Source organism: Aquila chrysaetos, chromosome 9, assembly GCF_900496995.4.
Source record: "Aquila chrysaetos chrysaetos chromosome 9, bAquChr1.4, whole genome shotgun sequence".
NCBI lineage: Eukaryota > Metazoa > Chordata > Aves > Accipitriformes > Accipitridae > Aquila > Aquila chrysaetos.
Window position 1 is genome coordinate 43206089 of NC_044012.1, and position 13302 is coordinate 43219390.

At 39.8% G+C, this 13302-nt stretch overlaps 1 protein-coding gene across 2 annotated transcripts in view; it reads left to right on the forward strand.

Moving 5' to 3' along the window:
* FBXW8 (F-box and WD repeat domain containing 8) overlaps positions 1-13302 on the forward strand; it is a 53587-nt gene that overhangs the window by 32701 nt on the left and 7584 nt on the right. For both annotated transcript variants that reach the window (XM_030024715.2, XM_030024716.2), the window contains exons 6-7: positions 1641-1837; positions 3354-3563. In XM_030024715.2, coding sequence (XP_029880575.1) covers positions 1641-1837; positions 3354-3563 — 407 coding nt within the window. The remainder of the gene's footprint in view (positions 1-1640; positions 1838-3353; positions 3564-13302) is intronic.

The following is a 13302-nucleotide window of genomic DNA, read 5'->3' on the forward strand; positions in this document are numbered from 1 at the left end:
TTGTTTTAGTTTGGAGCTGAGGACTCGCTGTGAAGGCACAAAAGTGCCGCTGTGAAGCCTTCGCGTGGGGCAGCCCAGGCTGCAGGGGGAATTGTAGCCTGTGCTGTCCGTTTGTATTTGTTAACTTGTTTTAAGCGTAAGTGTTTGTGATGTGAGCTAACGTTCTGTTTTTCAAAACCAGTTCAGCAGTTATTTACCTTTTAAGCAATTAACATAATTACCATTATGCTAAGAAGTAATTTTGGGAAGTTCTGCTCTGAGCCCTTATGACTCCATCGGGACAGTTTTAGTCGGGACTTATCTTTTTGATGGAAGCCTAATTGCAGTTTTGGCTTTGTGTAAACAAACAGAGGCGGCTAATTGTTTAGGCAAATAGCAGATTAATTTAAATATGCATCCCTAATAAAACAAAAATGGTCCCCATTATGGTACTCATTCCCATGGCGAGGAATATAAATATTCAGTGGGAGTGCCATTAGACAGGGATCTTAAGGATTATCTGCATTATTTCACATTGGTAGCACTTTCCAGATACCAAATAATCTTTACAAAAGCAAACATAAATCAATTTAAACTCATTTAGATACCATTTCACTATGTGCAGTTTCATTACCACACTCTTGCTTCACCTCCTTTGGGACATGGGAGGAGTGTTTGCAAACTGGCATTGGTGCCCGTCCACAGCTGTCTGTCAGAGCTTTTATGTCTCCTTTTGAAGGAATAGCTACCATTAATCATTTCATCATTAATGGCTATGCTCAAGTAGAAGGAAGGCTTCTCTAGCCCTGTGTATCACATCTGAAGATTGCTTCTCCGTTAATTCAGTGCAAAGGTGGCCCAGAAGTCTCCAATTCTGTCTGGCCCTTCTGTTCTGTAATACACTCCTGATTGCTTCAGGTTGCTCTTACTCAGATTATTGCTTTAATGTACCATGCTTTTAAATAGAGTATCAGTGATCTATACCAGGAAAAAATGCAACTGCAAATGTGTTGTCTTTTGACTTATACTCTTGTATTCTTAGGGATTTGTATTCTTTAGCTTTTTGAAGTCCTCTGCATTTTCTGTTTTTCCAGAGCATCAGGATTAGGAGCTTTGCTGCTGGTTGTAAACTGTTAAGAATGGTATTAAAATCCCTGACCTGATTGCAGTGTGTGCAGAGCTTCAGGTTCTTCACTTTAAAACTTCTCTGTGTGCAGCAGAGTGACTTAAATTTGAATGTGGGTTCTTCCTCACTATTTTTTTGTGGTAATTGAGGCAAGTATATAGTAGAACAAGAATTTAGGTATCTGTTTAAGTCTGATCTTCTCCAAACATGGAAATGTGAGAGAAGTCAAGCAGTCTTCCTCAAGGTAGATACCATCGTTATCTGAAAGTAAAAAATTAGGAATTACTTAGAGAGCAACAGAGCCTCTAATGCCAGAGCACATAATTTTGGAAAGTTTCCTCTGAACCTGTTGTGTGGTGCTATGCAGCATCCTGAAGTTCTGGTTTCCTGCCCTGCAGTCTTTTTTTCTGTGTATTAACTTTCTCCATTAGAATGCTTTTAAGCTTACATCTTTAAATGATCTTTTAAAGTTTTGTTAAATTCTAAGATAATGCATAGCTATTACTTTTTTTTTTTTTTTTTTTTTTGTATACAGGAACTGTTAGTGTTTGGAACCTGATGTTTGGGCGGGAGCCAATCCATCATTACCAGCACAATCAGAGGATACAGGCTTTAGCTCTTGCTTCAGAGGGTGCAACAGTAGCAACAGCATCTGGCTTTGAGGTCAAAGTGGAAAGCCCTAATGACAGAGGATTCTGGCAAACTACGGCAACATTTGAAATCCAGAAATTGGTGAGTCTCCAGGCTACTCAGCTTCATTCCAGGAGCTCCTGATCCACTAATTATTTTTGGTAGAGTTGAGAGAGATCTTAGAAAAATCTTACAAGAACATTGCCTGAACTAGATAACAGCATTAGCAGCTAGAGGCTATGGTTTTGAAGCAGGTTAATGGATGAGCCTTTCATCACTGAAGAGCAAGGGTGAAATGCTGGCTTAAGCTACAAGTGAAAATGAATAGAAGTCCATATGGTGCAGGAGGTTGGCTGTTTTTAATTACTTTTTTTGTCAACACTAAACTAAGTTGGCTCATTTTGTAAATCAGTTTTCTCGCGTAGAATTGGAGCTAAAACTCAAGGTCTCATTCCAGATCAACGCTATCTGATTAATTCTGAGGCAGGATATTGCAGACGAGCTAATAGTATCACTTGTGAAGCTGTAACTAGTTGTGCAGCTTCTTTAGGTTGCACCTTCTGTCACCGAAGTTTTGAGACTATTTTAATTAAAAATTCAAAGCTGTCCCATTCTCTGAAGCTTTATTATGTCTCAGAGTATCAACATTTTTTTGAAAGGGGAAGGAAGTGCGTAGGAATAAATTGAGTCTTGCAGCTTCTCTCCTATTGCAGGAAGCTGACTGCACAGCTAATGGGTATGAAGTTGCAATTTAAACCACTCTTGATTAATCCCCTCTTTCAAAGCTAAGTCAGTCTTACAATACTTAAATAAACAAAATCCCCAAACATTTTAAGAGGTTTCCCAGCAAAAATGTTAAAACACCACCACACACTCCATTGTAGTTGGATCCATTTTACTGTTGCATCTTGTGTGCTGTGAAATGTCAGTTTGCCACATGTGAAAGACGGACACTCAGGACACTACACTCTCTTCTAAGGTTGGTTTAGAAATAGCTGTACTGTTAAGGAGTTTAAACCCTTCCTGTGGTGAGACTTTTCAGCCACATCTTAACTGTTTACTGAAATGGGAAGAGCAACGTCATTCTGGTCTTGTGACAGAAGATAGGGGAGCTGATATTTGGGCTGTCCTAGAGTCATGTGATGACTTTTCTGTTAATTTAGGGTATATATACATGATTGCAGGGTAAGCATCAACTATTCTATGTTAGTTGCATGAATGTTTTGCCTCTTCTGGAGCACTATATTCACATTCTAGCCACAGTACTTGCTTTGTGTGCTTTAACCTTATGGTTTTCTGCTCTTCATCTGAATGAGTCCATTAAGTCTTGCTCCTTTCTTTGATGGCACATTTTGGTGTGTTTTGTTGTGATGTGTTCTGATTAGTTTTTTAAATGGGCTCATTCTAAAGACTGAGCTAGACTTCATCACAGGAGCTAAACTTGCAAAAGTCCAGAAATAAAATTGATACTTGGTCTTTGTCTGAAATTAATCCATAATTGGGATGATTCAAGATAGCTGATAACCACACATCAGTAGTGTGTTTAGTTTAGCTTGTGGCAGTAGCGATGTAAAAGAATTTTTGGCTCTAATAAAAATAAAAAGTCTGCTCTTTTTAGGTCAACTTCCTTAATCTGGTTCCAGATGTTACGGGGAGTCCAGTGACCGTAGCAGCTGCAGAAGACATTGTCTATCTCCTGAAAGCAGAAGATCCTGGCAAAATTCTCCATTCTGTCTATGGTCAGCCTGTCACATGTCTCGATGTGTCTGCTCATGAAGCAGCCTTTGGGGTCAAAACCTTTGGCTGGTTATTGAATGAGCCCAACCAGGTATTTAATTTTTTTTTTGTAAGATTTTTATACCTTCATAATTAACAAAGGAAAAAATAGTTCATGCTACTGACCATTTCCTTCCCTGCTATTCAGCTTTTGACAGTGGAGGTAAGATATTCTTTTAGTGCAACAATCTGATGCTTCTATTAGTGTTCTTCTAGTGGGCTGAGGTAAGGGATTATAGTTCAGCTAACTGGGTTCACTGTAAATATTTTGCATTCTCTGCTCCTCAGTGAATCCCAGCTCGTTCAGCTGTGTGCTGCGTCAGTGGCCCTCTAGGGGGAACTCGCCTCAAAAAAACCCTGAAAAAACTAAAAACCCCAATAAACAACCCCTGCCCCAAAAAGCCAAAACATCCTTCAGCCTTTCTGATGAGGGCATCCTGAGCAGCTTGTCAAGCCTTGTACATTCAAATGTGCAATCTTAGGAGGATGCTTCTTCTTTTTGTGCACTTGAGTATTTGAACTAAGTTACTCCCAGTTTGGTGAGGATGGTGTGACTGTTGTATTAAAGGAAGCTAAATGATAATCATGGGTTTGAAACCCCCTGTGACACAGTCTGCTTCTTTTATCAGCACATCTTAGCAGTGGCAGGGTAGATGAAAACCAGACTGGTTTTGTAACCCTGCTGAAGACTCATAGCTGAGGCATGCTTCTAATGCAGCTCTTCTCAAACTTATCTGCTTGCAGGAGGGGCTCTTTCGGGCTTGCAGACCCAAATAGGTAGCATAAGTAATTGTATTTTGGGGGGCTCAGAATCCTACCTGAGATCCCAGGTAGCTGGTGGCAGAAGCCAGCTCCTAGACACAGCCCCACGCCAGGGCAGGGACCAAGCTGTGGAAAGACCTGTTTCCAGATGCTTTGATAAGACTTTCTGTCCCTTTCCAGCATCTTGTCTAACTTTTCCACTCCCTAATTTAATTCTATCTTTTGTGGTTATACTTCAGGCATGTGATGGGCTATCAGAAATGAGGGAAGGAGAGTGCTTCAGGCAGGTGGAGAAAGAAGCAGGAGGTGAGCACCCAGATGAGCTGTGGTCTGTAGTGTAAAAATGCAGTGTTTTCTTTGGCAAGCGACGGGAACAGGAAAGCTTCATTTAGGACTACCTCTGTGTTAGGAATAAATGTGTCCAGCTGCATCTAATTTCCCCTTAAAATTCACGTTCACTAGGGAAATGCTGAGGCCACCATAAATACCTCTAGGGTTGAGAGATGCTGCGAGGCCATGCTGTCTTTATTAATTCCTTTGCTGTCCTAATCCAATTCTTTTCCCTACAGAGGTGGGAGGTTAGAAGGTAAAATTGCCTCATTCGGGGGCATTACGTCGGTGATCGCCTTTGTGCCTCGTAAAGAAATAGAGAAATCTACTTAGACCCCTGAGCGTCACTCTGTAAAGCCGGACATATTTCCTAATTTAGTTCTGAACTATTTGGCATTTGATGGCAGATTGTATTAAGCAGTGCATCAGCGCGCATCCTAATCAGGGAGATGGGACTGAAGTCGTCCAGACGGCTGGGGTGTGTTTGACAAGGACGCTTGCTTGGCATTGCCGCACCAGCTGACATCACGCCGGAAATTAATTACTAATGTCTATTATGATAATTATTCACCTCGCGCAGACGTGAAGGGACTTTGCATTGGCTGATTACACTGGTCACAAGTTGACAATCTGTCTTTAGGAGAGCTTTCAGTCTCAGAAACGTAATGATGAAGAATTCCAGCCCCGTTTGCTTCTGGCTGTGTTGCTGTAGTGGGAAAGCTGTGTTTCTTCTCGTTTGGGGGTTTTCTTTGTTTTTCCTGAGGGATATTTTTTTTCTTTAGTGTAAGCTCACAATCCTAATGCTACTGCCTAGTAACCTGCTTTCTGCTGAAAATATAGTTAGAGAAACCATCTTTTTCCCTCTCTCTTTTTTTAATCATTGTCTAATTTTAACCAAATTTGACAGCAAAGTAGAGATCTGAGGCATAAATTCTGTAGGAACTTTTATGTCAGAGAGGAGAAAAACATCAAATCTGTGGCATAGACTTGCCTACTGTTAGATGACAGACATGCGTGCAGGAGAGAGAGGAGAATATAAATGCTTCATCTGTGAGAAGTTCAACTTTCACTTTATTTAGGCATCAGACTTAATGATGCTGTTTCTTGAAAGTTCATCTGTTTAGTGCTCCTGGAGCTCTTTGTTTTATGTTAAGCTAAGAGAAATTTCTTTAGTAAGGGTTATTTCGGCTGTATTAACTCAACGTGGAATGTACTGTTTTCCATAAATTCCAAATTCTTGAAATACTGAGGTCTCTCTTCCCATCTAGGCTCGTACATGGCTAATAATATAGATCAGCTAATGAACCACAGGGAAAACCCTAACCCTGGCTTTCCCTTTCAACCTAAAGTGGTGCTCATGACATCCAGTGGACATGCCTTGAAGGATGGTGTCTAGCGAATAACACATTACCCTGTGTCATGCAGTTTGGTGCCCTGTGATCTCAGTGCTGCAGCAGCATCACAAAGTCTTGGCATTCACCTGCTTGAATTTTGGGTTTGAGCATTGTATGTAAAATTAAATCCACAGATTTAAACTAGAGCTGGCTTTGGTCCTCTTCCTGTCAGGATATAAACCTCTTAAACAGGTAGCACTATAACTGTCAGGATTAACATCATCTGATTTCTGATGCAATTATCTTGCTGATTGTAGGATCTCACCAAAGCTTTTCTCACAGTTGGTATATTTATAAGCTTGCCTGAATGGACCATCTGCTGTCAAGTAAGTCTGGTCTCCTACTGTAGCTTCAGGTGAGCTCTCTTCTGCTTGTGGATTATTTCTTGGGAATTTATAGGTGCTTTATACTCTTGGGGGGGGAACAAACCCAACTTTCTCCTGTATTTACAATGTAGTTGAAATTTTTTAACCTATTCAGCAGTTCTTGGTGATAGAAGATAATCAACATGGGAGGATTTGGGTTTTTTTTCCACCCAAGAAACTTCATATAGCATGTAAGAGAATTTTATTTTAAGCTCGTGGGGCTGAAGAACTCTGTTGCATGCATTATAAGGTGCAGTTCAGAGTATGTCTGTGGTTTTGGTTGCTTTGCGCACAAACGAACCTTATTTCAGAACAGGTAGATGGGAATAGAGGAGTGAAGGGAGGACAGTAATGATTTTAGAGCCTCCAACTTAGGAACAGAAGGCTAGATATGTTGAGATCAGATGTCTTGGGAGTTGTTTGTTATGCTGTCGCTTTTTCATCTGTTTTGAGCTGGTGATTGGCTTGTACTTGATGAATGGCTTTCGACATCACCTGTCTCTTCTCATCAGCGATTGAAATACTGCCTAGTTTTGCTCCTGTATTTAATATTTCCACAGAGTTCTTCAACTGCTTGCTAATGTGAGCGTATCCAGTAGAATTAACCACTTGAAGTGGATGTTATGAGCTAATAGTAAGTGAAAAACAAATTTTAAATAATCCTTTAAATTGAATTTCATACACTACAGTCTCTCTTGGATGATGTATTTAGGTCATAGGTTACACTTTTCTTGCACCTTGTTTTAACTAAAATCCTCCTCTTTAACTGGTAAGCTTGCATTGTCTTTTCTGGTGTTATAGTGTCTCCAGTTCTCGTGGAGTTCCAAAGACTTCAATTTTTTTTTAATCTTGATTTTTTTTCTTGTTTAAAAAATGCGGGTTTTTTTCAGTTTTGTTAACCACTGTGGCCCTTGTAAATAGTCCAGCTTTCAATAAACTGGTCTTTATGAACTCTTGTTTTCATACCAATAGAAGGGCAGGTCTTACTGAATTTGAACATATGGGACTTGCCCGAACGTTTTGCTTCGCGGAGCTGTAGGACTGTAGGGTGTTAGCAGATCTTTGAAGGTGAAAGGTGTTTTAAATACCTTTTTCTTTATAAACTCTTTGGTACCATGTAGGAGTGACAGAACTCTTTCTGAGGATCTGAACTGTATAACTTTTTATAAGTCAGGCATTGCAAGAAATACAGTCCAGCAGAGACCAGAAGTTTTCCTTGCCTAAATTTTGCATGATGTATCGATTAACCCCTCTCTTGCTGAAAAGTGACAGTCATCCATCTTGGTTTCTTCTGTGTTTGTAAATGACCAGAAATAACTTTGCAAGTTAAAAAAAAAAAGAATCCCTTTTGTATTGGCTAATGTTAATGACATTCTGCCTTTTTTTTTTTTTTTTTTTTTTTTCTTTCCCCCCTCCTATTTGTACATTAACGTGAATACCTCAACTTTGGCATAGCCGCTTAGGTAAGCGTCTCAGGTTTTGAAAATATAGCTGCTAGGATGTGCCATGAGTATTCAAGGTGATAATCTATGAAACCAAGAGAATTCATTCAGGTTTTTAAGAATTACCTTGGCTTCCTTTTCCCTGTCCTATCCTTAGGTTAGGGAAAATGTGTTTCTGGGCTAGAGCTTGTTTTTTAGCGAGTGGGTGGTTCATTGGGTAAACATACTGTCCTTTCGTCTCTGGGTGCTTGAACTCTTACATCAGTCTTCAGCCACAAGTCAAATGAGTCTGGTGACCTCATTCCAGCTCCTAGCAGACATCTGTCCACATCACAAGCCCATCAAGTCTGGCAGAGTCCCGGCCGCTGGCAGCCCGGGCTGGGGCAGTGTCCAGTGCTGGAACGGCAAGGGTTGCAGGTGCGTTGGCAGAATTTTGTTGCCGAAGCTTGTGCGCTGCCTGCCTGCACAATGCTTGGCTCTGCTTCTTGCTACCAGCTTGGAGTCTTACTTTTTAACTGCAGTCAGATGAAAACTTAAAAGGAAAAACCAAACTACACTTGTCTCTAGCTTCGCATGTAACTTTTACGGCAGGTGTAGGTATTTGGAGGATTGGGTAGTGTGTGTGGCTGGCTTTTTTTGCTGCTGGATTTGCTGCAAGCTGTTTAGACTCTGTTATTTTTTGCAGTCCTCTGTGTGGATCTTGAAACATTGCTTGAGGCTGCTTGGTGCAGCTCAGCGCATGCAAAATAAGAGTTCTCGTTTGCCAGCGTAAAGTCACCTTTAGGATGGCATGAAAGTCAATTTTCCACATGCTCGGAGGAATGGTTGTGTTACCAGCTTTACACAATGACTTATATCTGGCAAGAACTTGCAAAATAGTCTCTCTGGCTGATTGTCAAAAATTACATCATATTGGAGTAAACTGCTTTTAAATCAAACATCCATTATTCATGTATATTAACTGCTTTTTTATTTTTTTTTTTTTTACTGGCTGTTTTGTGTATGATTTACTCTTTTTCTTTCTGATTGTCTGTCTGTCTCCCTCAGCTGCTCCTTTTAAATCTTAGCTCATCTTTAAATTTATGGAGCCAGAACACTTATCTCTGTGTACAAGTATCAATATGCTGACCTTGCATTTGTTAATAGTCAAATTTTGTTGTTGTTGTTGCAGTGTTATGTGCCATATTTACAGAAGGCAATTCAATACATTTGCACTGGGAAACTGTGCCCCTGAGGCTTGTAAACTTTGAAAATATTCTTTTTCCACATCCCTTTAGAAATAAAATTCAAACTTGCAGCAGTGTGTACCATATGTTGTACTTAATTTGATGACTTCTGCTGCAAATGCATATGAAATAGCCTTGCCGCTTTTGTAGATACCCTTTGAATTGAATGGTTTTGACCTGAGCGAAAACCAGATCCCTTTTTATTCATGATGGACTTGAAATTTCATGACCCTTTCTTTTGTTGGCAATATTTGTGTGTATTCAGACAATGTTTTTTCTAGTTGGCAGAAGGATGGGCAGAAGGAAAGGGGGAGAAACATAATCTGAAAATAAATGCAGATTCTGTTCCCAATCTTGCTGCTTGTTCCTCTGCCTCTTTGAGCATCTCGGGGTTTTTTTATTTTGATCCTCTGTCTTTAAAATGACAGTTAGAAACCTCTAAACTAGACAGTTCTTTCTGAGAAAGTGGTTCTTTAATGTGTCCTGTGTGTTATTCAGAATGGAAGAGGATGTAGGTTTTGAGTGTGGTTTTACAGTATACATTTTGCTAGTATTTATGATACTCTGTTCAATACTTCATCTAAATAAGAACTAAATATACTGTATGTACAGAGTGCTTTGCCCAGTTCTGAGAGACAGCTCAGTTTTTGCTAGCTGCGCGATGTGGTAACTTTTGACAAGAAGCAGAAATGTGATTGCAGAGGGAAACGAGCTATTTCACAAAGCAGTTGTCTGCTGGCTTTCAGCCAGGACAGTGGGTTGAACACCCCTGCTCTTGTTGAAAGTACCACAGGCTCTTTGATAACAAGCGCTTGGGGATTTGTTGTTTTAATATTCCATCCAAAAAAGACATCTCCAACAACACAGGATCCCAAAACACCTGCTGGGGTATTGGACATGCATGGAAGACTTCCATCAACAGCATTTCCTTCAGTTCCTTGGTTTTTCTTGGAAGTATCTCAACCAGAGTACATCGACCACGCTTGACCTCACTTAGCTGCAAGATGTAACAAAGCTCACAGCTTAGCTATTCTGACTACAGAGACTTTAATTCTTTGTGAATTAATTTAGTCGTCTTTCTTGAGTTCTTGGACAGCATTTAAAGAGAGTTCCCCGTACCCACTGCTCTGCAGTTTCATGAAGTACAGTAACTTTTCCTTTCTTCCTCTGCCTGGTCTCATGAATTTGCCAGCTTCTCGGCGCATCTATCCGAGAACAGTGGCCACAGGTTGAGACGTGCCCAACTCTCACAGTAAAGAGGGAAATTAGTCTAATGCACTGCCTTAACAAAAGAGAGAGTATGAGCATGAATAATTAATACCACTAGTCTGTGGCAATCGGATAAAATGAAGTCCCATTTGCTCAGCCTTATTAAAAGAGGGAGAGAGAGAGAGGGAGAGATGGTAAAGGTCGTTAAGGGACTTGTAACATGGAAAGAATCGCCTCTGAGATGGATAATGTGTTTTCTAATCTCTGTGGTCTTTAACTAAACATAATGGTAAAGGTACTCTGGCTATTTCTGGCTTGTTGAATTATTAAGCATTCTGGGAGATTGCTTGGCTCTTATCCAATAACTTAAGACTTTTTCATTTGAACAATGTTAATAGGTAACACTTTTTATTTTGTGCGTTAGATCCTGGTACATCTGCACAGAGTATTTAATGCTTTTCCTCCCTTGTGTCCCCAAAGTCCCACTGGGGGAAGGGATGCTCGTTAGTGTGTTATCCCAGGGTACTTCATTTCACACCCAAATGCTCTTGGTTCACTTACCTTCAGTTTGGTACCTATTAGGTCACTGGTCTTGGGTGTCCATTATAGGATTATAAATATCTTTAAAAGGGTAATCCCTTTGCAGTGTGCATTACAGGATTATAAACCTCCTAAAGATCTTATGCTTTATCTGCCCTTTAACATACAGGCCCTTATTTCAAGTCCCTATTGACCAGGTATTCTCATTCTTTTTCTCCTTGGCCTTTGTAAAGAAAACCCTTGTTGCCTTGGGATTTCATAGGAGACCTCATCAGAAGTGTTCTAGCAACTTCAAAATTGTCATCAGTGTGCTTTTAAAAACCCTGACTTAAAGAAATTATTATTCAGACTTTAAAAAAGCATTCTGAGTTCTTTTTGTTTCTTTACCTATCAGTATGTCAAGATAAGGTTTTGAAATTCATTTGCAGACCATAATATTGCTCAAGACAGAAGTTGAATTTAAAGATAGGTAAAACCTGGATACCAAAAATCACAAAGAGACTCTTTCTTCCAATGATAGGGCTAATTGACTGGAAATACACATGTGCATTATAAAATTTTAAAAAAACCCAACCCAACGATCTCTAAAAGAATGGAGACTGACGTGAGAAGAGAAGGAATTGGACAGAGTGGGAGAAGATGAAAAGACAAAGGCTTTTCTTCCAGTTTCGTGGATCTAAACCTTTATTTTTTTACAGATTTTCTTTCTTAGATGCAAACACATTAACTTGGTGACCATCTACAAGTTATGTGAGGAGAAATAAACAATTTTTCGGCTGGTGCTACCTAGATATGAGGATTGCCACGGCTCTAAAAGTGAGACTGCAAGCAGGAGAATATGTAATGCTTGTTCTGATGTAAAACAAGGGAATCTTTAAATACTATGTGGAAGTAATTTTTCATTATAGTCTTTCATGGGCATAACTGAATTTTTCAAGTGTGTATCATATGTTTATAGGATAGATGGGAGCTATGGTCATTTAGATAAATTAATAGTTTATGGATGTTCATTTTAAGTATTAGCCCCAGGGGACTTTTGAGAAAGCAGCATTTGGCCCTCTTCTCTCCAGAGTTTTAACGTACATCTGGGAAGGGCTTGTTCAGAGGCTCAATTGGGAGCTGGAATATGTTGCTGTTGACCTGATCATTTGTTGTTCATAAGTTGAATTCAGCCGTTTATTGACTTTGTCTTTTGTTCAAAACTTTCCAAGGAGAAATTTGGTTGCCAGGCACAGATACTGATTTCCTTTGCACTGAAAACTGTGCTAAGTACCTTAAGTCTTAAAGATGAAAAATTACATGCTAAAGACTGGTATTTGAGGCAGATAGCTTCACAAAGACAAGGCTGGGAACGGGAACTATTTGGGAGATTACAAATATTTTAAGCAGCTGAGGAAGTCGGGTATGAATGTGTTGATTCTAATAGGTAACTGATAACATATCTGAATAAAACCATGCCTGCCCTTTAGTTGGGAGAAATGGCAGGTGGAGGAAACCTACAAATTCTCTGCCTTTCTTTGCAGTATTCCTAGAAATTTTTAAAGCTTCAGTTTTGTTGCCTAGAGGCGACCATCACAAAATGATCCCCTCCTGCTCTCAATTTGACCTTTGAGATGCTTACTAAAATTGCACAGATAGGAAGTAAAAGGCCAGGCAGCATCACTATCGCTGTTCTGGGAAATGTTGAAATAACATGTACAGATAGTGTAATATTTATTAAGCTGCATGTGGACATAATCAGAAGAGTAGAAGCTAAGAATATTGATGTGACGTTGACATAGCCATGCTGATGTTGCCATGGAAGCCATAAGTTTTTTCTGATGTTTTAACTACTGTTACTCTTTTCATAGTCATAGGTTTCTTTTAAACTAAAGGAGCATCACCATGAAATTTAATAATGTTTATGAAGTTACGTAAGACCCGGTTCTGTGCTGAGCTCCACTGGGCTTTGACCAGTACATTTTTCTGTTTCTAAAAATACTTGCTCTCCTAAATTGAAAGGCCCAAACAGATAAATCTCATCTGGCCACACAGGAAAGACAGTGAACATGATTAAACTGATTGCTGTGCAAAGGAGAGGTGGGTGAACAGACGGGAAACAACTCGTACCTCTCTTCCAGTCTCTAGTCGAATCATCTTGGATGTTGCTTAAAATCAGAGCTGTTTTTATTCCTTTCCCATCTGAACTGCCACTTCAGATGTAATATTTCTCTTCATCTGCTTCTGCCGCAGGATCTGTACAAAAGCCGTCAGCAGGGCCTGTCAGCGCTGAGTCGGTGTTCAGTTCTGCTCTTCATTTTTTGCTGTATTTGATTGAATGTTTCTTGCCCAGTCCATCTGTCTAAACCTTCTAAATGTTGATTCTGTTTACTTTTACTAGTCTTCCAAATATTAAAATTGATGAAGAAACTATTTGCTTTTCCATGTAAGCCTTAAAAATGTGACCTGGAGAAAATCTGTATGGCTTGCTTTGCCTGCCTGAGAGCTATACCTATCTGATACTGGTTGGCAAGAGCCTTGCAT